We start from the raw sequence: 25,677 nt of genomic DNA, 5'->3' as shown, positions 1-25,677 counted from the left end.
TATAATTGAAAATATAATGTAAACTTTGTTGTACATGTATATGAAGAAATAAGGTGTTAAAACTTCAACTTGTCTGTACTCTAGTAAGTCAACCATACATTCAACTCCTATAATATGCTGTACATATTCTGTCAAGATTGATTTCTGGTCATAAAAAACCGTTTAGTGTCTGACTTTTTGAAAAATGAATGTGTGCAAAAGTTCTCTGTCCAAACTATCGTTTTAAAAGACCTTTCTGTTTCTTTCTTTGTGCACAAGTGCAAGATTTTCTTGATTGCCTATTCATTGGAAGTGTTATGTTGAATTAACTTACTTGGTCGTTTTGTTTGATATCAACAGGTGTTTGGTGATGAAGGTCTTGATGTTAAGATTGAGGATGTGCAACTACAAGACTTGGGTCAGGTTGGAGAGATTGTCATCACCAAAGATGACACACTTATCCTTAAGGTAACACATTGATATAAGTTTGGTGATAAAAGTATTGAAGTTAATCAAAGATTTAAGATGTCCAAGCTCAAAACTTGGGTCTGCGGGTCAGGTAGGCAAGATTGACATCACCAAAGATTATCCGCCAGGTATTTTAAGGGGATATAATACCCTGATTTTCATCAGTACCCCTCTTCTTTTTTGTTGCAAATTTATGAAGTATATAAATGGTCATGTGTCATATGGTGGGGCACATTTGCGTTACAAGCACTGATTTTGATCATTTGTCTTCCTTTTCACTAAAATTGATACATATCTAAAACTAATACATCTCACACCAGCAAAACTATACATTTTTGGAAAGCCTTTGTTCCAAGGAATCCAACTATGCAAAATTGAAGTTGGTATACAGGGTGCGTAAGAAAATATATAGGGTGATATCATGAAAAAATTTAATTTTACTAGTAAATTGATTATTCATTGCATTTGCTACTGATATGGAATACCTCAAATGAAATCTAATTTTCTGACAGGCCACACTATGAGCTTTAATAAAATGTATACTTTTGCTATGTTATGATTGACCAAAGTGGTGATACAGGGTGCGAAAATACACGTAACTTTATGCACCAAATGTTGATTACATTTTTGAAAATATTTTCTTTAGAGTGTATCCTACATTTATTTATAAACTGCATTTAGATTCCTGGGGTAAAAAGCTTTCCAAAAATGTATACTTTTCCTATCTTAGGGTGTATAAATCTCATGTTGTGACAGAAAATTTTGGCATTTGTGTGTAAGTGAATAGGAAAAAATTGTGGTTCTTGTGACTTGCAGTTCTCTGTGATTACTTGTAAACACAATTAGATAAAATTTATAGCTGAATATGAATAATGAATAAACACGCTTTCATTTGAGGTATGATTTGCATGTATAGTACACAATTTGACAATGATATAATTAAAATTCAAAAAGATATCATGTCTTCAACAAAGCTTTTGCCATAGAGATTGTACATACTCCTCTACCACTTATCCTCTACCACTTATCCACCAGGTTTACCTTCGTTAACATTTTAACATTTTTCACTAATTAAACGAATTTGAATTCCAAATTGTGAAAAAATCAAGCTGTATTATGAGCCCAAACTTGATGCAATTGGACATATTTGGTCATGTGTCTTATGGTCCCACCATAAGACACATGACCAAATATGTTCATCACCTCATGTCCTGAACTTATAAAATATCTCTCCATAGAAAGTGCTTTTAAACCATTTTAGAAAATCATTTTAGCCCAATATATTTTTTGTTTACTGTATCCTAGTAACTCAGATGTGTGTTTCATAACAAACCATAATTTATTCTATTCAACATGTTCAAGTAGAGTACATGAATAGAATACATTAAATCCTTTGTTATACTATCTATAGAAATGTACTCACTGATTAAAACACTGAATAAATTAAATAAGCTCTTCCACATAGACAATTTAATACTACAACATGTATGTGTTGTTAGGAAAAGAGATTAAAAAAGGCTATAAGGTCATCAAAGGTCAGGTTATAGGTCACTTGGTTCAGGTCAAATTCAGGCATCCATTTTGAATACATGTGATAGTCTGTGATATCATACATGTCATAATGAGGCATCAATTTTGATATTTTGTCTGTTACTGGATATATAATGGAAATGTGTGAGGTTGATATACTAAAATAAACTGCTCAAATAAAGAAAGTCCGCAGTCATGTAACCCGTTCTACATGAAAACCTGATTTTGTTATGACAATTTGATTGGTAAAGTCGTGTGCAGAATCTTGTTAGCTCCAATTTGATACCAAATTTGGTACCCGAAACTCTAAATTCACAGAGATTGATACCTGTATATGAAATTTGGTGCATTTTCAAAAGTTGCAAATTAAAAACGGAGCACGGGGATCTGTAGGTGAATGGCAGAGTACGACCATTAACATAGCCCGAAACAACCGCTTGGTCATATCGATCGCATCGTGCCCTAGTATTCATCAGTAAAGCACTGTAACAATCCATGCGTTTTAAATTAACAATTGAATAAAGCGCGCACTTCGGATAGTCGACATGGGTTCATCGTGGGCAAACAAGCTTGACCACATTACCACGCTAAGCAATTTCGACCGCGTGTATCGTTTTGATTTGCAACTTTTGAAAATGCACCAAATGCCATAAACTGGTATCAATCCTTGTTACTGTTGAGTGTTTGGTAGTCAATTTGGTATCAAATTAGAGCTAACACGATCCTGCACACGACCGTATCAATCAAATTGCCATAACAAGGCCAGGTTTTGAAGTAGGACGAGTTACATGACTGCGGACTTTCTTTATTTGAGCAGTTTACCTTGGGATGTAAATGGTGAGTACAATTTAGATTGCCTAGTTGAGATGGATTGGGCAAATAAATATAAAATAGTTACCAAAATCACACAAATGAAGCTTACGGAAAACTACCTAATATGGTGGTATAGGTGACAAAAATACAATCTTTTTCAACATTGCTGTAGTGTGGTTGTGGTAACCTGTTACCTATGTCTTAATTAAGTTTCGGTGAAATAATGTCGCAAGTTACAAATACAAAATATAGCTCAACATTGAAAATAGAAGCATTTTAACCAGTTCGTTTTTTGATAGTTGTGGAGCACCAAGTTCATGAAGTCATACATTGTAAAAGAAATCAGGAACCACTTATTCCCATTTTACATATCAACATTATTTCCCTAATGTGTTAGCAACAAAATCCGTTGATAGTAAGCTTTCCAAAATGAAGTGAATTTAAAACATCAGTGATGTACCACCTTTTGGCTTATACCATTAGAAGCATACATGTACGCTTCATTGATACTGATGCCACCAATTGAACGAGAAAATTTGCCCCTTCATTTTGCATACCACTTTGTCCATTTTTGTTTCTCATTTCTTCACAAAATGCAACAAAATGCAATGGGTGTAGTACCCCCTTAAGTGAAAGAGACGGATTATTCCTAAAACAGATTTTGGTATCAGTATATTTTCCTCATCATTCTTGTGAAATATTAGTGCTTCAAGATAGAGCAGAGCTGCAAGATACTTGGTTTTATTTTGTAAGCCAGAATGTGTCCAAATAGGTGGATCCATTTTATTCACACCGTCTGTATCACTTGCGTAAAAAAAAATCGTACATTCGTATAAAATTTGATCATTCTTGTTTAACTTGAAACAATTTCCAAAACCAGATGAATAAGAAGATGGATTTTCTTTGCTTTTCAGGGTAAAGGTGACCAGGCAGCTGTTGATAGGAGAGTAAGCGAGATTCAGGATGCTGTGGAAGATACTACGTCAGAATATGAGAAAGAAAAGCTGAATGAGAGACTAGCCAAATTATCTGATGGTGTTGCCATCTTAAAGGTATGGCGAGTAAATAATTAAAAACTGAATATTGATTCTGCTTCATACTGTACTGTGCAAATACCACTGGCTGGAGATTATCACACACAGGTTGGTGTGATGCGACGGTTTACATCTTGAAATGAGCTCTTTTGACAAGTTCATGAATATTCAGTTCATCCAATTTAGTCTTACAAATTGTTACAGACCTCTGTCAGTAGGAGATTCCATTCTCTCATAGTGCAAGAGTTGCAGTGGCGTAGCGAAAGGGGCAGGGTGCACATGCCTTGGGGCCACATTTGGAGGAGCGCCGAAATGATGATGGATTAAAAAAAGGGGGTTCTACGCAAAATAGAACTCAACTTTGAAAACAAAAATGGGTGTTATTATGTTTGTTGTTGCTCTCTAGTTGGGCAAAAGGTGGTAGGTGAACATTTTAGACTCCTACTAATCACAATTTAACATTAAATTGACAGGTTGGAGGCTCTAGTGATGTTGAGGTGAATGAGAAGAAAGACCGTGTCAACGATGCATTGTGTGCAACAAGAGCAGCTGTTGAAGAAGGAATTGTGGTTGGTGGCGGTGTAGCACTCCTCAGATGTTTACCAGTGTTGGATAATGTTAAGACTGCAAATAATGACCAAAAAAAAGGTAAGAAATTGGCTATTTATTTGGTGATATCACAACTACATAGTGCTGATATGAGTAACACAGAGACTATTAAAACAGGCTCAGAAATTTAGCAAGAATCCATTGAATTGTTTGATGAACACTTAATAAAAGTAAAAATTGTCATGTGGAAGGTTTGAAAGTTTAGAAAATGTCATTTTTATTTTGAATGAGTTTGAACTGATGAGGGAAACTGCATTCGGCATTGGGATTTAAAATTTTCACAAACTCTTTAGATAGATATTCTCTTTGCAGTCGGCAGTTCTGCGAGTCCCACCTATTGCGTTCTGATAAGACTTTTCATTTACAAGTGTTTGTGTTCACTGTTCTTTTGCAGGTGTTGACATTATCCGTCGTTCTCTAAGAATCCCCTGCCAGACCATTGCCAAGAATGCAGGCATTGAAGGTTCCCTGGTTGTAGAAAAGGTGCTAGCAGCAGGAGAGGAAATTGGTTATGATGCAATGAAGGATGAATATGTAGACATGGTTAAGGCTGGCATCATTGATCCAACAAACGTATGTATAAACCATGGATTAGCAGGTTGATTCCTTTAGGGTTTCTGTAGTTTGGATCAGCGGGGCATGTGCAGCTGGGATTCTCAAAACTGACCCTGAAAATACCAATGAGGTACAATCAAAGAGGAATGACTCCACCCAGGGCTGTGGCTCAAATAATCACAGGTCAAAATGAACATTGTAGTCGGCAAATCCCGGTACGCCTCTGTCTCACGCCAAGCAATTCCAAAAAGTTGACAGCCCTGAAAAGCATACCGTATCTAATGATTAGCCCACGTCTTAAGAAAAGTGTGAGGGCAAGTTTGACCCTAAGATTTGTCCCCCGGCATACTATTAACAACACTAAAATGTATTCAGGGCCCGTTCAATATTTACGTCAGGGTGGGGGTTTTAGGGGTGTTGAGGGGAATCTAGATTTCTTATTTGAAGCTTAAGGGGGAACGTTAATGGTTAAATGAAAAACAAGATGGGAATCTGAAACGATGCGGACGCCAGAGGGGAATGCAAATTATTATGTCGATTTTTTGTCAAAAATAGCACTCCCCTGGCGTTAATATTGAACGGTCCCTAAGCTAATCATATACTCATCAGTTACGCTTTTTTAGTGATAACAATTCTAACCCACCACCACCGCGTAAAACAGACCTCTCAAAGTCGACAATATGAGGGGTATGAAGCCAGTTGTCCATATAATAGTTAATTGAAGTACTTTTAATTTGATTTAGACCTAACTTATTGGAAATTGATGAAAGAAACATTTTGGCGTTTAAATAATCTTAATCGGACATTTCATTCCAGAGATATGGCCTTTCGAGTATTACGGTTTTATATAGGGAACATTGAGGGATATGAACCCCGCCCCGTTGTCCATATAATACTAGTTACTTTCTAGAGTAAAATCAATGATTTTTATTTTGAAGCATTTTGATAGTTAAAACGGATATCAAATTTATTTATTTTTATTATTTTTATTTTTATTATATGGGCTATAAATTTGGTAGTTGAAATGATTTGTCATTTCCTTTCATGTAATAGCAGAATATTCGGTGAAAATCAGATGATAAATATGGTTTATGATATTGTATCATCAGCAATTGCAACTAAAAACTGCTCCCGAAGCCATTATTGTACATGTAAAATATTCAGCACTATGCTGTTGACATATTTCTTTTTGTACAAATCCAATAAAAATGAAGATGTTAAACTCACATTTTAGTGACGTTTCACCACTACACTAGTGGTTTCCTCAGACTGGCAAGTCATCACATCTGACTGCTTCCTTTTATAGGCAACAGGAACTGCTATAGAGGGCGTGATGAGTTGGTCAAAGATGTTGTTGAGTGAGTAGGCCCCCTCGTCTTTGTTTAGAGTGTCTTTTCCTTTTCGGCAAATCCAGATGGCTTCTTTCAGCCATCTGGTGGTCTTGTCAGCTTCTCTATCGATGACTTTTGAGTCCTCCCAATTGATGGAATGGTTTGTCGAGGCAACGTGATCGGTGATAGCTGACTTGTGAATGTCTGTAATTGATGACTTGCGGCTGGCTCGTGTGTAGGGCTTAGTTTCAAATTTCTCCACCTCTTTTTGGTGTTCTTTGAGGCGAACGCCGAAAGGACGGCCGGTTTCTCCGATGTAAGTGCCAGCACAGTCCCCGCAGGGGATTTCATAGATCGCCTCTGCTTTTTGTTGCGGGAGGAGTTTGTCCTTCGGGTGAACAAGCATACTGCGGATGGTACAGTGGGGTTTCATAGCAGTAGAAAAACCATGTTTTTTGAATAACTCTTGAAACTCGCTCAGATAGTCCCTCTATATAGGGAACTACCACCATGCCTTTCGACTTTTCACTGTCATCGTTATTCTTTGAGTTAGACTTTGTTTTTGGAGTGGCTCTATTTTCTTTGACTTTTTTAATTGACCAATCTGGATAACCGCAGCCAAACGCTTCGCGGATATTGGACTCTTTCTGTCTGTCCACTTCCTCAGTGACTAACGCCTCACTCCTGTCAAGTAGGGTTCTGAGGACACCAAATTTTTGATGGAGGGGGTGGTGGGAGGAGAACTGAAGGTACTGATCAGTGTGCGTTTTCTTCCTGTATATACTGAGTTTCACTGACCCGTCAGGCTTTCTTGTGATCAGTGTGTCAAGGAAGGGAATAGAACCATCTTGCTCTTGCTCATAAGTAAATTTGACGCTGCCGGTAGGATCAATGGTGTTTAAATGATCAGTTAGATTGTCAACTTGTCCTTTGCGTATGATCTCTAACACATCATCGACGTATCTCTTCCAGAGACGTGGGCGACAGCTTTCCGGGGCTGTAGAGATAGCTTTCTGCTCAAGCCATTCCATGAAGATATTGCAAGCAAGGGGGCTGAGGGGGCTATTATGTCATCAGTAGTGAGGAGGGTTCTATTTTTGAGATCTTTGTCCTCGTTAAGTCTTTCTTTGAGTACGTGAAGGGTGAGATCAATGGGGGTACTGGTAAAAAGCGCCACCACATCATGTGAATTAAGGATCTCATCATCCTCCAGGGTGACATCTTTCAGGTCTTCCGCAAGACTTTTAGAGTTTAGAACATGGTGTTCAGATTGGCCAACGATAGGGCTTAAAATATCCGCAAGAGATTGGCCACGTTATAACCTATGGAACCTGTAAAGTCCACTATAGGGCGAAGCAGCGTACCGTCCTTATGTATTTTGGGACTCCCATAAATTCGAGGAACATTTTCCGAGGTGGGATATAGAAATTGTTTGTCCGCTTTCTTGATTTTTTCCTCTTTCTCTAGCCTTTGTAAGATTGAAACCAGCTCTCTTTTGTGTTTTGGAGTGGGGTCTCGATCTAATTTCTAAAGTCTTTGAGTCGCTGAGGAGGGTGGACATTTTTTGTTGGTATTCTGTTTTGTCCATGAAAACCGTTGCCCGTCCTTTGTCAGCCCCCAGGACCATGATGGACTCCTCTTTTTGGAGCTGGTTAATCGCGACTCGCTCATCTTTACTGATATTTGAGGGTGGTGATTTCGCGGATTTTAAAGTTCCTACTTGTCAACAACATCTTTGACCAACTCATCACGCCCTCTATAGCGGTTCCTGTTGCCTATAAAAGGAAGCAATCAGATGTGATGAGTTGCCAGTCTGAGGAAACCACTAGTGTAGTGGTGAAACGTCACTAAAATGTCAGTTTAACATCTTCATTTTTATTGGATTTGTAAAAAAAGAAATATGTCAACAGTGAAATCTAACAATCCAAATGAACTTGTTCAAAGACAAAAATATTCAGCACTATGATTGAACAATTCGAACTGCGTTATGCCCTATACTATTGTCACAGGTTGTGTAGAAAACGTAAGCCATATTCTTTTGCTAAGGGGTGTTCATAAATACTTTGGTGGGGGATTGGAAAAGGTGGAACCTCGGACATCAAAGTTTTACCCCCAAACAAAAGGGTGGATTTTTGACCCCTTTTTTTTTTTTTTTTTTTGTATGTTCTAAATCATGTTTCCCCTTTTCATGTCCTAAAAAGGAAACCAAAACTATATGTTATTAACTCATTATCTAAAAATTACCGTTTGGAGTTATTACTCATTGGAGTCCCAGTGTTATACCCAAATTGTTAAGAGTGCAATTTTTGTTGATTTGAAGCCTGAGAGTACACAATTGAATACTTAACATTCTTGTGTGTGGAGCGTGTAAAATTTCTTTTACCCTCAATTTGTTTTTATATCAATATTGCATGACTGTGGAAATTTACGCTGCCGTGCAATTGTATACATAATTTTAGTTGGATATCCATATTTCAAGGTTAGTGGTTCCTTGATGCCATGCGGGGCAAACTAGTTCGATATCCACATTTCGCGGTTAGTGTGATAAATGGGACCAAGTTTAGAAAAGGGTGAAAAGCTACACAAAAAAGATTTTTTAAATTTTGGTCCCTTTGTTACCTTTTGAAACGGTTTTTGGTAAATATTGATGCTTTTTTGAGTTGCATATCCATATTGCGCGGTTAGTGGTTCTTTGTAGCCCTGCGGGGTAAACTAGTTGGATATCCATATTTCGCGGTTAGTGGTTCTTTGAAGCCCTGCGGGGTAAACTAGTTTGACATCCTCATTTCGCGGTAAGTGGTTTTAACGACCCGTAACCACCCCAACCAGCTGCATACCTCATCCAGCTATTTTACTTATCAAAATACTAGTTTCTTAATGCTATGGGGTAAAAGAATTATTAGATATATATAAATTTTTATTTTTCAGAATATTACTTTCCTAGTGTTTGTGATCATCACATGTATTACCATTTTGGCTGTCAAATCAGAGCAAGATACAACATGTCCTTCCAGAACCGATGGGGATCATCAGGAAGACTGTTCACAAAAGCTGAAGGTACATGATTTAAGGAGTAATAAAACGAGGATCACAAATAAAGGATCGAAAAATATTTATTATTATAAGTTATTATTAGGGAGCACGGTGGCCGAGCGGAATGGGCTCCGACTCATAATTGGAAGGTTGCGGGTTCGAACCCCGGCGACGCCATCGTGTTGTTCCCTTGAGTAAGGCACTTTATCCCAATTACTCCTCTCCACCCAGGTGTGTAAATGGGTACCGGCATTCTTAAATGCTGGGAAGGTAACAGACTCGCTGTGGAGGAGGTGTAGCGATCCCCCCATAGCAACATTACATGGAGGAGTCTGGCCCAATCGCCAATGAAAGAGAGATGTTTTGGTAAACATCATATATTGTTTCTTTTGGTACTTATGTATAGCCATGGGTCTCCTCTATCCATTGATACCAAAATTACCCATTGCCCATGCAATTTTCTCCTAAATATAAAAGGAAATGACTATTTTCACCTAACTAACAAAAAAGTCAGTAGCTCTTGAAATGATTTTACAAGAGCGAAATGAAAATCATTGGGGTCTCACCAACCCGCGCCATTTTTGATGATCGGTCCTACCCCGGGTAAGGTGCTGGGGTAAAAATGTTATCACCAAAATGGGCGCAAAGGATGTATCTGCGATTAGCTTAGGTCGTTTGGGTGTAAACGCGTGCGGGTTTTTTTATGACGGATAAAAAATCTTAGCACCAACCCCAATCCCCCGCCCCTTCGTAGTTTTAGGGTTAATAAGTTTAGAGCAGATCTTAAAATGCTAGTAAATAAATATCGAGCAGACGGTAAATCGTACCACTTACTCAATGATTCCTAATAATCCCGAAAGTATATTTCAGACATTATAAGATTAGATTACCATGAAAACGAAACGGTAATCTTAGGTAATTATTTAATCACTTTAATTAAATCTTAGGTAATTAATTTAATTTGTATTTATATAGATATTTTACCATCTTTTTAACGACCTAATTCATTGGGTCGCCTAGTATCCCATAATGAACTCATATATGAGTATCTGGAGCATACTCCACAACTTGAGGTCATAATTTGAAGCTAGGGTTGATGAGGGTTATTGAACTTACGCTACACAATTCCAACTGTCGTAAAAGTAACGTCATTCCCCATGGCACCAGTTCTTTAACCCAATGTGTTTGTATAATAATTGAATGACCTTTGAATGTGTTAGGATATAGACGAATCCAATTTCACGCATTCCTAGACCTCAATGGCAGCCATAGCTGGGTCCCCGTCGGCTCCATCTCACCTAAAATGTGAAATGATGCGGCCTTGGAGGGTATTTAAAACTGCATTCTACCACTCGTGTTACACGTAGACAAACGAATGACGACAGTTTACAACACAAAAGAATCTAATATCTAATTTTAATAATAATACAATACACTGCATTTAGAACGCTATACACAAAAGTACCATAGCGTGTACAAATATCATAAAAACATAATACATAATACAAAATTATACATCAGAATAAATATGATTTCAACAGTCTCTTGAAAGAATCAATGGATGGAGCCGATCTGATTGTAATGGGGAGTTCATTCCAGGCTTGGGCAGCAATGATGTGAAATCGCTTTTCACCAAAGGCAGTGATACTTGCTTTGGGAATTGCCAAGCGAGTGGTATCACCCGATGATCTGAGAGGTCGGCCAAGAACATATAGAGTGAAACAGACAGATAAGTACACTGGAGCGAGATTATGCATAGATTTGTAAACATATAGCAGAAGCTTGAAAGTGATTTTAAGCGGCTTTAATCCACCCAATTGGGTAGTCACAACACCAGTTTGGTGCTGCGGGGACCCAGCAATGGCCGACCAAATCCTGACCATGACTCGTTGGATTCGTCTATGCGGGTGTACGATAGTAGCTTTACCGAGATGGTGAATATTGATGAGCCATGGGATGGGTTAAAAGTTTCGCTGATACCTGCTCTTATGCGTTTACGCGACAAAGCTACATGACTGGGAAGTAATTTAAAAATGAGCAATGTCTCGCTGGGTACCGAAGTTTACAAAAACCTCATACTCCACCATCTGAGGTCAAATTTTAACTTTGACCATTAAATGGGGTTATTGACCATGCTTCCGACCACCACTGGGCTCATGTGAGATCACATCTAGAATACCAAAGTATGGCATTTTGTAGATCAGTCAACACTAATTGTATTTTAACTTGACTTGAACTTGAACTTAATTATCTTAACATTTCAGGACCACCCAGGAAATTACAAATTAGCAAAATCGGAGGATTCGGATATATATGGTGAGTATCTTCAGATTTCAGTTGCAGGTGCTTGTATCTGTCTGAGGATCGAATGTTTCAAGATTTTGAGTGAAATGGCTCCAACGGTTTTGGATATTAGTCATGATAGAAGCCAACACGCGTGTATCAATTTATGCTCAGGTATACAATCTAAAGAAATACATTGCAGGCACATAATTTTAGAGTTATTAGAAATAATGTGAGCTTTCTTCATATTCCACAATTTCAATTTTGATGTGAAGTTGATGGCGTCCGATGTCTGCGAGTCGATCCAGGTCAACGAGAACACCTCTGTGCGATTCCTTCACTGCACGGGTCAAACGTTTATAGGCTGACCATTGAAAAAATATTTCCCCTTGCAATACGTACATTTCAAGCTATTACAAATGAAAGTAAAAAAGTTTGGGTTAAAAATGGATAGGTAAAAAAATTCTATGTGATTTTGAACCAGGTACCTCGTGCACAATATATGATGCGCTAACAGACTGCATGTGAAATTTAGAAGCTATGTAATATAATATCATGTTAGAGCCAGAGTCTCTTCAGCAATTAGTGTGGTTCGCTCTTTCCACACAAACAATGTTTGTGTGAATGACGCGAAACCAAAATAGCTGTTGAGGAGACTTATTAGTAGATCCTGAAATCCTAAGTGGTAGCCTCCATAGCCGCTGTTTTTGCACGATTTCTCTGGAGCGTCAAATTTCAGGATGGTAATGAGAAAAATATTTTCTATTGTGTGATACCAAAACTCATCAACAATGAAAAAATCAGGGCGATGATGTTGTCGATCGGGTTACGGACCTTTAAACGTTATCTACTTGAATTCTGGCAAATTTCCCTAACATTTGTATGTCTGTTGAACCCTTCGATGATTTCTTCGATGAAACATGTTTTATTCTTCTCATATAAAACGTTTTGAAGTATCAAGGCATATCTGGGAGCTCAAATAGGAACAAAACATTTATCCTGAGTAAGGTGTTACGAGTCGTACTTGACTCAAGGCCAAAATCACCTTTTACCCGAACTCACACGAATGCACAACACAAATACACTGTTTGATTAAGCTAACATAATCTAAGTCTTTAATTGAAAACAAAGTATGCTTGGTACATATAACAACAATATACACTAAAATCACACAATCAGTTTTACTCTATCGGTACTTAACCTGCGGTCTTCTTGTTGGTGATTCTAGAGTTCTTGCAATGTTCTGGACGACTGATGTAATATATCCTTATTCACTTGTCCTGCGAAAATCAGCGAAGTCCATAGTACACTTGCATTTATAAATCCTTGCGTATAAAATCCTCATACGAAAATGATGATGCTTCCTCCAATCTCCTTTGCGCTGCTATCTCCACAAATATATCTCCTTGCGCTGCTATCTCCACAAATATATCTCCTTGCGCTGCTTTCTCCACAAATATATCTCCTTGCGCTGCTTTCTCCAAAAATGGTGTTTCTTTCACCAATCACTCTTTTCCCAGGGAACAGGTTTCTTTAACACAGCTCCGCTGTTTTTGACAAATGCGTGGCCTTCACAAACCCAGCAAACTCCAGCAATTTGACAGAAGAACTTTTAATCCTTTGATGAGGAAGAGCACTTTTGTGTGCTCGCTGTCTTCTTCGTTGCTGTATTAAAATTAGCTCAATTATTGGCTATATAAACTGGTTAAAATGTACTTCTTTTTTGAAGCACGAAGACCATCACACACATGTGGAGTTTCTCAATTTCCCACGGCATTCTGTAAAGTCCCCACAAAAGCCTCCAGCTTTTTTATATCAGTACTCATAAAAAAAACCCATCATCTATTAATAAACCATTACTTCAATCACATTTTCACAACATTGCTGCAATCTTGGGATTTCCCAATATTAATTATACACATTCACCTTTCACATTACATCACTTCCTGGGGGGGTTTTCTGACAATGGTGCAATATACTGAACTGGGGATTTCCAAGTTCCAAACGTAGCTCTGACTTTGTTTACAATAATTTGGGGGAATACCAAAATGACTTTCCACACCATTGTCTTGCACGTACAAGGGGGTTTCCCATCTCATAAAATACTTTCAGCTTGTAAACAAAGTTAAATAATTAAATTAAATCAAATTACTCAGGGCACATCACAAAGGTCAGCCGCATGTTAAAATCATTTTTATGGAGATTAGGCACAGCTACAATATGATGCTTATTAAACTTTTGGCTTCAGGTTTTTAACCGTTTCCGACCAAATCTGTATTCGCTGTAACATTTACATTTTCATCAAATATCTTATAGCCACGATGTAAGAGTATAATCATGGGCAATTGCAATGTCCTGACACGTAAGATAACAGAGATGTGATGATGGAGGTAGAACTTTTTGAATGACCCTCGTAGTACGAGTTGCTTGTGTTATTAATTGGCTTTTTGCTACATTTTGACATTTCGTGTTTTTATGTAGTATCATATGGAATGGTTTGGCTACAAAAGCGATTCTCTTATAAACATTTAATGCACAATTTCCACCTCGATACACCTGAGCACACAATTTCGTCCAATCTAGCAGTGAATTGTCTCAACACAATGTTTCATTACACTATACGGTTGAGTACATGATATCATAGAGCTGTGTGAGATTCTAGCTAGAAAATAGGCCTCTGTGATTGGTTTTTCTCAAAACCTCAAGTGTTCCCTTCATCCAATCAGAACTTTTTTTATATCGACCGAAAGCTAATACTTCCCCCTCAAAACACTTTTTTCATTAGTGCAACAGATAACGCAATTCAATGTTTATAGCAAGGCGAAGGTGGCAAATCTGTTGAAAACGACAATTCCAAGCACGATTTTTGACCAAAATGTAGGTTTTAAAAGTCAAAACTTCAAGTGTTCCTTACAATATTTTCCAAATTTTATGTCATTAAATGAAAGAGCACACTTATATTGTCCATATACTAGCGTCAAGAATGAGCAATGGCCAATTATCTTTAAATTGCAAATCTTGTGCAAAAAGTTATTATTTTCGCCTGTTTTGTCATACGCTTGTAAATTCAATGAATTATAAATCAAGTTGGCATTTTTATCTACAAGCCGTTTGTCCGCCATATTGGATTCAAAATGGCCGCCATTTTCATTATATTCTGCCCTATAACTCAGCTTGTGAGCTACATATAAACATGGCAAAACCCATGATTGTGATACTAGAGATTCTAAAAACAGCATAACCTTAGTTATAGCTAATTAATGTAGGCAAAAGTATATTTTTAAAACATGTCGACCATTTTGAAATTCAACATGGTGGCCATTTAAATTAGCTACAACTAAGGTAATGCAGTTTTTTGGAGTCCCTGGGAACAAACATGGGTATTGCTACCAGTTTTAGCCTTCTATGTAACTCACACGCCAAGTTATAGGGCAACCATGGCTGCCATTTTGAAATCCAATATGGATATGGAAGAAGTGGCAACAACTTGATTTGAGTTCCTTGGTACGAATACTGCGTACAAAAGACAAAAAAATCAAAATGTAGCAAAAAAGCCTATTAATTCTAACACATAACTACAAGCAACCTAACGCACAGTATTCTTGTCCTCCCATTCCACATATGCATGGGTCCCGGGGAAATTGGGACTGATTATGGACTCCGTTTATAGAATAATTTCTTATTGTCGTCTTTTCATTGATTAATAATAGGAACCGATACCCTACGTCTGGCTATGGTCGGCATGACTGGGACTGGCAAAAGCACACTGGGCAACACCATATTTAGTTCTGGATGGGTTTGGGTTTCGGACACTTTGAAATCAATCAAACGCCCGTTCAGGAGTAAAACCAGTTCAGAATCAGTCACTACCAACTGCGAAAGAAAGGATGGTGTTGTTTTGGGTGGCCAAAAAGTTTCAATAGTTGATACACCAGGCTTATTTGACACAAGGTATTCCTATGAAAAAACATTAAATACATTGATGAAAGGTATTTATCTCATTGCGCCAGGTCCCCATGCAATCCTTCTTGTCATTACAGCAGGACGTTTTACAGAAGAGGTTGTTCGTGGTGTTCAGCAGATAAAGGACATTTTCGGCGAAGATTCTATCAACTTTATGATAATTGTTTTCACACATGTTGATAGTTTTTTGGATGATAGTGATGACGACGATGAGGAGGACAAATCTGAAGATAAAAAGCTAGAGCTTATGTCGTCTAAGCTGGATGAATTTGTTAATGGAATCCCCCCTGGTCCGTGTCGACAGCTTTTAGAGGATTGCAAAATGCGATATATTGGAGTAAGCAACCAGTTTAAACCCACTTCTAACGAAAATCGACAGCAAGTAGAGCGCCTTCTGTCCATGGTAAAAGAAATAACAAAAAATAACGGTGGAAGGTGTTACTCTACAGAAATGCTGGAAAGAGCTCACGAAATCAATGAGGAAAAAAGGGAGACGATTGAAGCTGAAGAAGCAGCAAAAAGGGCTGAAGAAGCAGAACAAAAGGCACGTCAGGAAAGAAATGAAGAAGAAATACGAAAATTGCAAGGGAAACTACAAAGAAATGAAGAAGAAGAAGAAGAACGACGAAGACAGAAAGAAGAACAACGCGAAAAGGAAGAAGAACGACGAAGAAATAAAGAAGAACGACGCAGAAAGGAAGAAGAACGACAAAGAAAGGAAGAAAAACTTAGGGAAGGTAAGTATTCATACAATTATGTTTGTCTCAATGCACTAAGCATCTTATGTGTATCCGTGCCCCTTGTTCATTAAAAAGTCACAACATTGTCTGAATGTCAATGAAATCACACCCAACTTAACAATATTGTCTTTGAAACTTCACATTCTGAAAATATTCGTGTACTTAGTATTTGGCAGCCTGACTATATATGACAAAATGAGTGACTATCAACCGTGCCCGAACAATGGAAATCCTAAAAGTTGAAACTTACATTATGACAAGTTTTTATTAATGTTCTATTTTATTGTATTTTTATTTTTTGTAACAAAACTCTGTGACAAAAGTACTGTATTAATTAAGGTTTATTCACGACAGTTTTGCTGACATGCTGACGGGTTGATTAAGGTATTTAACCTCCCGCTTGAAGCGCTGTAAATTCTAGTTTGAAACTACGTGAGCTGATAGGGCATCTCATGTGCCTGCAGAGTATGGGAGAAATTATCTTCTAGAAGACCAAGTTAGATCTTGGGAATTTTACAGCAAGGTAGTGTGTCATGATATAACGTATAGGTGATCGAGGGTCATAAGTATGAAAAGAGATCAAAAGAGATCTGGAGCTTCACAGTAAAACATCGCTTGAAAGAGATGAGAAACTGCAACTGCCCAGCAATGGCCCATAGTAGTGGAGGTTGAGGTTATCCATATGATGTCTATGGCCCGCGCGGCCCAAACCCCTCTAGGTTGCGTCAACATGGGATGCTCCAATCCATACAGAGTATTCTCTGTTTGATTGAACACTGATTTTGAAATTACAGCGATCAGCCCTCTTGCTTCTCACGATGTAGGGGCAGCCCGTCGAAGCAATCCAAGCCGCATTGGCAACGTACTAGACTGTCAAACATCATAATAAACCAATCTTATGATTGTAATGAATATTTGAATGAAAGTTTTGTTCCACCGTAGAAGTAGTGATGTAACAGGGTTAATGACCAGAGCAATGGGTTCATACTATTTGTATGTATTGCCCTGCATTAGTCGTTACAATGTCAAAGAACAGGAATAAAGACCGGGATCGTAATTATATTTAAAAAAATCACATTATGCTGAGTTTATTGTATGTTTCACTTGCATATGTGACCATCCAGCACAACTGAGCCCTGAAGTCGCCAATCATCATTTTTGAGATATTCAACCAAAATATTTTGCTTAAAATTAGCTTTAAAATGATGTATATCATGTCTATAGTACTTGACATTTAAGTAGTGAAAATCAATAAAACAGTCAATAAATCCTTTGTTTCCTATTGTTTATTGTTAAGTTCAATGGAGCATATCTCAATAGTGGCACTGGCGACATCCGGGCTCAGTTGTGGTGGATAGTCACATATGTAACTTGTAAGTTACAGCTTTTACTTGCACTTGTAAGACTAGTGTCTTTGAAAAGAGCGGCATTGTATTCAATCAATGATTGTACAGATACACACAGGTGATTATAGTCGAATAACCAAACCATAACCATACCAAACAAGATATATCTCAAGGAGAAAGTGCTTGGGCCCATTTTGAATAATGCTTTTTTACAATTTACCCAAAGATCAGCCATGTCGTAGCCCAATGGGGCTACCGAATTGTAAAATCATGTATTGTTACCCTCTGGTTGCCATGGCAATGGCTAAACACGAGAACACGTGTAATTAAAGAATGAAATGACACATGGGCATCATATTTGGGACGTGTACATGACAAAAATGCGCACACGACCATATTTTTTCGGATTTTTAGATTGGTTGCCATAGCACCAGGGCGCAGACAATCATGATAGTTCACAGCGTAATTAAAAAACACTAAATTTTCTCAAAGCTTGGTGTTTTAACATTTCTTAAAATATTGTTGTACCGTTGAGGGCAGCCTTTATGGGTAATATTTCTAAATGATGCACTAAATTGTGCATTTAGAACTTTTTTAATGACCCTCGAAGCTCCTTGTAGCCTACAAGATGTTACCAAGGCCGGACATCACGAACAAATCTTTAGAAGACCCACTCTGTCACATATTCAAAAATCTACTACATCATCTACCATCGTCAAATTTCATGCCAAATCATAAATGTCTTTTATATTTAAATCTTCACAGAGGTCGCAGAGAATAGATGATGTTTTACGATGGATTCAATGGTCAGAGTACAAGATTCCCAAGGCCGTATCACGATCAAATCTGTAATAGATTTGATTCCTGGTCATTTTGTCCAGAGCCACGATCCTAAGATCTACTCTGTCACACCATTTCTTGACAAATCATAAGTTCCTTTTATATTCAAATCTTCACAGATGTCAGAGAGAAAAGCGGTTGGTGTTTTGCGATGGATTCAATGGTCCGAGTGCAAGATTCGCAAGGTCGCGATATGCTTAAATCTCTGGAGGATTTAGCTATTGGTGATCTTGTCCAGAGCTACGATCCTGAAACCAAATCTGTCACATACGCACCAGTCTACTACATCATCTACAAAGACGAATATGACCACAGATCTACGTTACGCGAGTTGTTTTACCAGGGCACCGACGGTAAAGAGCGTTCCCTACGTCTTCATGGCAAGCACCTTCTGTACGCTACCATTAATTCGTCGGCACCTCTGGACTCCGAAGACCCTCCATTAACCCCGATCATGTCGGAGAAGCTTAACATCGGCGACATTTTGTGGGTAATTAACGAAGATACCAGTGAGCTTTGTCCTCGTCGGATCTTCAAGATCGGCGATATCGAAGCCAATGTTCGTCATCCTATGACGATGAATCACACCATCATCGTTGATGGCGTATTGGCGTCGGTTCATACACATAACGAATGGCTCCTTAGGCAGGCAACGGTTCCACTGCGTCTGCTCTATAATATCAGCCCCAGTCTGAGCGATCTCTGGCTTTCCAAGAAAGCTGTGCAAGCTTGGGATTATGTGGAACAATATCTTCTTGAGTAAAGTTGACAAAAAGGTCTGTCATAAGGCAGCTATTATTTGAAAATGTATAGAGAGAAAACGAATGAATAATTGCATGATGTTAATCTTATCGAATTAAATGCTGCTGATGTTTTCATGTTGGACAACTCTTCTTTATCATGCAACATGAAGATAATTGAATAAAACGCAGTGACCGTCGTTTTATTATTACGATGGAAATATTAGTCGAACACGTATGTGATGTTCACAACACATTACGTACACGGCGTGGGGGATACACATACACACACACCCCCAGAGGGTCGTACCGTATTACAACCGCCGGAGTAACATGCATTGGCGCTAGTAGTAAATTCCAATTTTCTTTGCCTTACCTCACTTGTTCGGGTCAAAATTAAAAGGGGACATATATGACAGTAAAAGCTAACATTTCAGGGAAAATAAATACTAATCTATTTTTACAGAAATGTTATAATATGGCTTTAAATAATAATAACGTACTTTTTATCAAAATTCGACTATGGCATAGTATAGAGGATAATAAGCTTCTACCTTAGATGTCTACAGAATATAGCTCTGGTCTTTATTTGCTTTGGCTAAATCCTGTTCAAGTGGTGGGTTAAAAAGCATTGTATTTTGTCTAGATATATATAACCAACAATTAACAATGAGAGGACAATCCTGAAACTCGTTGACATGGGGATGATTTGAAATGACCGCCAATTATGAATGTTTGATATTTATTACATGCAATGAGGAAAAAGAAACACACGTAGAAACGAAACTACCATTTTGTTGAAGGAGCAAAGTTCAACAAACCATAACACCGCTTCTGGATATGGTTTGAAGTCAAATGATATACCATTTTAAAGCTTATGATATATATTTTCTGAACACAAAATAAAACAAAATTGACCAGGGGAGGAATTTACGACTCATTCGTCGTGTACGGTCACAAATGGTCTTCCATTTGGCACGGCTGCTTTCAGCCTTTTTATGTGGACACATTCCATAAACCATTAAGCAATAACTCACAATTACGCACCCTATACATAATGTGTACATACCATATTTAATATTCGCAGCCAGGATCATCTTACGGAGTTTCGTACGGGTTTCAATGGGACCATTTATAGCAGTAAATGTTTTATCGATGACAACTTAGCTCTCACCCATCTTAGAATATATCAATTCAGTGGCGTAACTCCTCTGCGCTCTGGGGGCCGCGCCCCCGAGCTAAGGGGGCACCCAGGCCTGGATACCACTCGACACGATAATACTTTGTTATAGGAAAGAAGTGGAAACCTTTACCCACCATGCAGAGAATTAATCTTCATTTGGGTACCCCCTTCAACACAAAATTGCAAAATAATTTGTTATATGAAAGACCGAAATTCAACTTGATTATACCAAATTAGTGGTAGCTATGCTACTGCTTTCAATACCAAATTTGATTTGCTCTGCACCATGCACACCCTTGGTCAGGGGCACCCGATCTACTTTCGCTCCGGGCACCCTGACCCAAAGTTACGCCACTGTATATCATGATGTATGTTTGACTAAATAATACATGTATATTAATAAAGTATTCCCACAAGTACTTATCAGTGCCCTTTCGACTTACCAAACAATTGCTTCCCCTTCTTTGCTTAATACTGAGTTCTCTCCTTAGAATTAATCCCTGAGTACACATATATAATTGTACCGACAACTATTTTAACATTATATATTTTGGTTGATTTTTGCAACTCATTTACAGACATTTTTACCAATGGATCATTCTAATGTGTTATTATAATAAACTCAACCCAGAAAGTATCGAAACGATTATAGATGGTCAGATATATCGGGAAGTGAAATATATAGCAAAAACTTATTTAATGCATATAATATATATTTTGATACCTCTTTTGTTGCTCTACGATATCATTTGGTCGAGTTATGGGCGCTTGAGTGGCTTCAAGTCGGATTTTGAAAGTTGCACTTAGCTCCTATTCAAGACAAAGGACATCGATGTGCTCTGTACTTAACCATGAACTTTACTTTATTTTACTCCTTCGACTTCCAACTTCAGTACTTGCTACCCTTTACTTATCTCTGACTTATCTCATGAATTCTTTCTGCTGACATCTCAATACTTGGTGTGCCCACCATCACTGTCTATTACTGCCTGGATTCGTCGTCGCATGCTCTGAACAAGATGTCTTATCTTTCCTTGGTCAATGTCTCGCCATTTCCTGAGCAGGATGCGCCGAAGGCCTTCTAAGGTGGTGTCAGGCTTGATTGCCTTGTTAGCTTTCCTTAAGAGTGTCCCACAAGTCATCGCAATCAATTTATCCAATACGCGACACACATACTCATTTGAATTTGGCGGACAATTTAAGCAAAGGTCATTTATTGGTCACAGTACAACGCATTTGGCTTGAATAGGGGCTAAGTGCAACTTTCAAAATCTTACTTGAAGCCACTCAAGCGCCCATAACTGTGGGGATGATGCTTGAGATATTGCAGGTAAATTACTGACCCCTAAAAAACCTATTCAATAAATAGAATTACCTTCATACCTGTGTCACAGTAGCTTAAATATAATTAGATACACATGTTAGTTGCTATTTTGGCGGCCATCCGTAAAAAAAAGTCTCCAATCATCAAAATAACATCACATATGAATTCCTTGACCCTGAAAACATGGGCATAGATACCAGAATCATGTCTCTACATGCCAATATATATATAATGTTAGATAGGATCTCGGTAGCCATTTTGAAAAAAAGCGCCCCCACACGTTCACCCACCATCGAGAATTTAGCAGACAAGCAGATTCTGGTACATCTATGTGTGATATTCAAAAAAATTACTATACATTGTCTCCAAAAATGCCCACAAGAGTGCATGATTTCGATTTTTGGACCAGGGACTAGTAATAGAGGCAACGTAGTCGGTGATAGCCACAGAATTCTAAGAACTCTAAGAATACCGCTATGTGGTATTTCACGATATAACGTTAATGGAAAGAAAAGTGCATAATTATGTTTTTCGTGTTTCGAATCGGACGAGTGACAAGCTCTAATGACGTCATGATGTAAACAACGTAATCATCATTAATAATTAATTAGGTAAACCCAAATATGGAGGTATCCAAAAGTATGCTAATTCGAAGTTCGACGAATCAGAATACGATCCTGGTATCCAATTCTATATGATAGCTGACTTGTGAATGTCTGTGGTAAATGATTTTCGGCTGGCACGTGAGTGTGGGTTAATTTACTGTGTGTATCGTCGTTTTTTTGTGCATCTTCTAAGCATGTATAAACACTATAAGAGGTTCACACATAATAGTTTCACCAGTAATGGAAACTGTACTGTTCTATGATCTGCTTCCATTTAGGACTAATGTTAAATATTGTTTTTAAAGATTTGTTCAAAGTTGAGTACAAACAGGGGATCAAAGAAATGCCTATTTTGATTTTTTGTTTATTGTAGGGGCAGGCATAAGAAGCTTGAAAATATCACATTTGGATCACCTTTTATATCATTACTAATAATTGTCATTTTTCAGAGAGAAAATAACAGTTAAAAAAGGATATGCTATGCTACAAATCAAAGATTTAATTAAATTGCATGGCAGTTTACCATGGCGGCGACCATACAGTGTCTGTGTACTAGTCTGTCGGCTCATTTATATACTACGAGGGGGTATCCAAAAGTTTTTGACATCACCCAGAAGTGAAGGGGCTATATCGATGAAATTTTGTCAGTGTAATTACTGGTCCTTATGTACATTATGGTCCAAAAATGGTCTCATAAGTATGTTTACTTTCTTTGCAGGTGGCGCTAGATGGGCAGTAGGCCACGTAGCCAAGGGCTAGATTGATTTTCAAGAAATGTATCTATTACCAATTTATATCCCTGAGTATGACAGGTATCTAAAATAAATGCTAAAATAAATACGAAAATATTGATAGGGTAGTCATTTCAATAAATTAATAGATACAGAATAATCCTTCGTTTTCTTTGTGATATTTAATATCTACTTGGCAACATACATGCGTTAAATATATTTTACAAAATTACATACAGATTTTCGACTTAAATATCTATTAGCCATTACCGTCACGTAGGTAAAGGGTCAAAGTACTATCATTAAAAGTCGTGATTTTCACATACCGACGAATTACGTTGAATACCAGATTACTAACAAGTATGAAAACACTACCAGCGCTTGATGTGATATTTAAATCGCATGCTGCTATTGCTCGTGTGATATGTGATGCGATCAAGCAAAATCAGTCGGAACTCGGCAATAATAAATTTTCAGTTTCCTATAGGATTGTAAAAAGCATTTACAAAGCTGGATTTTGCAGAAAACCCCATTGAAATTGAACAACCAGTTCCAAAGATATGAGCAATTAAAGAGTTTCTAAAACAATAGGAAACAAAAGGAAATATTTTCTTTGTTTGGCTATATCTCAAAATCAATATTTCCGAGTTCCGACTGATTTTGCTTGATCGCATCACATATGCCTTTTTAATAGGCAATTCACCAGCGAAGTCTTACGTGTAATCCGATTATCTTTTATCACCATGTCAACTGGATCACGCTTTTGAGTTCTACACCACGATCGAATTGATCGCAACACAAAGTCTATGGCATGTACTACCAATTCCAAAAGGTGCGTAATCCAGTTACCAGGGAGTTACGTAACCACTTCGCTGGCGAATTCATAGGTAGAGAGCCTGTGCTGGGGAGCATAGCAAAAAAACATATATAGTCGGTATGTGGGAATCACGGTTTATATTATGTACAAAATATACATTGCACTTTCAGCTTGTTTAGATAGTTTTTGTGGAACAACTTATACATTTTCTCCAGAGTATTCTGTTTAATCACATATCTGAAATCCTGAAAATAATTCCAGAAAAAAACAATTCGCTGTAGAAATCTGTCTTGGACAGATATATAATTATATAAACATATATATCGAGAGTTCAGAACCAGAAAGCCGTAACTCACTATGACCAGCTCTCACAAAATCAACATAAAGTTGGCTCCTTGCTTTAGTCTTCAAAAATCAATATTTCCACCATAATGTCTTTTGTTTTCTTTTGTAATAATTAATGACTGATATCTTCGATAGTGCCCTTGCGACTTTATGCTCATTTTGTGGGAGCAGGTGATTGTGAGTTGAGGCTTTCTGGCTCTCAACCCTCGATATTATGTTTTGTTTTTGTTTGTTCGTTTTTGTTTTTTGGGTTTTTTTTATTGTTTTTGTTTTTTTGTTAGTTTGTTGTTGCTGTTTTGTTTTGTTTTTGTTTTGTTTTTTGTTAATCCATGTTACTTTCTAAACATTTATTACACGTTATTGTAACTCCTTTTGTCCCAGTTATTTTCGTATAAGTTTGTAATTCATGACACTTTATGGCTCTACATAATATCAAACCATTCAAAATATCGTCAAATTTAAAAAAAAGAAAACGCCAAAAGGTTAGAATTAGGCATGGCCCGTAGCCAGAACTTTACGGGGATGCGGAATCCAACGTGTCTCCCCCAAAAAAAAGCGAAGCTTACTCCTAAAAGAACTTTTTAGATCTACTTTGAACAGTTTACTATGGAAAGTTTTCCTTTTTCTGACTTTTTCTGGACATTTTAACCTAATATTTTTGTCGACTGAGAGAAGGTGCTTCGCATCCCCTGGTTAAAGCAAAGGATATGGTATCGGTAAAAAAATTAGAAAACATTAATAGTTGTCTGAATCTTGAAAGACAAGCGTTTTGAATTATTATGCACACTAAGTCAACATCATGTCGTCGGTCGCAACACATAGTGGCGTACGTGAAGGACAAAATACGTTTCTGATCAAAACGATTTTGAAGGATATGCTACTAGTAACGGAGTCGACACTCCTCCACTGTTATCTCTCAGTGACCCGATTTCATTTGTAATTGAAGTTTAAGTTTCAAACTATGAAACTATATCTTTAATAGTTAACAAGGAATGAATATTATAGGATAATAGCTAGTTATAAACCTATACGCCACTATGTGAAACGGAAAATTTTGAAAATCACTCTACGCCACTATGTGTTGCGACCGATTGTATAAATGTAAACAACCAGGTATACTAAGTTTTGGTTTTGTTTTGGAGGCATATATTCAGCTAGTTTCGACTATATTAATGAAATACGTATTTATAAATACGCAAGTGACCCATGGCGCTGCCATTCCAAGCCCACCAAGTGTAACCAAAATCATCAAATGCTCACGGGATTTTCAACAGTGTGAAAGTTTGCCGACGAAAAAAATCGGCGGAAACGTTTACAATCATTTCACAAAGTTATTAGCTGCTGCACAGTGTCATCACCCCGACATCTTCATGGCAGAAATCGCCATGGTAGGTTGAATCCACTGCCA

The 25,677-nt window shown here is 37.7% G+C and overlaps 1 protein-coding gene across 1 annotated transcript in view; it reads left to right on the top strand.

Annotated features, from left to right (window-relative positions):
* Positions 1-23,267, top strand: part of LOC140160850 (uncharacterized) — a 33,181-nt gene extending 9,914 nt beyond the window's left edge. Inside the window, exons 5-12 of the mRNA XM_072184173.1 lie at positions 340-447; positions 3,705-3,842; positions 4,298-4,472; positions 4,828-5,006; positions 9,248-9,376; positions 11,617-11,668; positions 15,346-16,335; positions 18,644-23,267. Coding sequence (XP_072040274.1) covers positions 340-447; positions 3,705-3,842; positions 4,298-4,472; positions 4,828-5,006; positions 9,248-9,376; positions 11,617-11,668; positions 15,346-16,335; positions 18,644-19,287 — 2,415 coding nt within the window. The 3' untranslated portion in view covers positions 19,288-23,267. The remainder of the gene's footprint in view (positions 1-339; positions 448-3,704; positions 3,843-4,297; positions 4,473-4,827; positions 5,007-9,247; positions 9,377-11,616; positions 11,669-15,345; positions 16,336-18,643) is intronic.
* Positions 23,268-25,677: the final 2,410 nt, after the last annotated feature.

This window comes from Amphiura filiformis, chromosome 9 (genome assembly GCF_039555335.1).
Source record: "Amphiura filiformis chromosome 9, Afil_fr2py, whole genome shotgun sequence".
In the NCBI taxonomy this organism is placed as follows: Eukaryota; Metazoa; Echinodermata; class Ophiuroidea; order Amphilepidida; family Amphiuridae; genus Amphiura; species Amphiura filiformis.
Note: the sequence above shows the minus strand (reverse complement) of the source record. Positions and strands in the feature narration are given on the sequence as shown.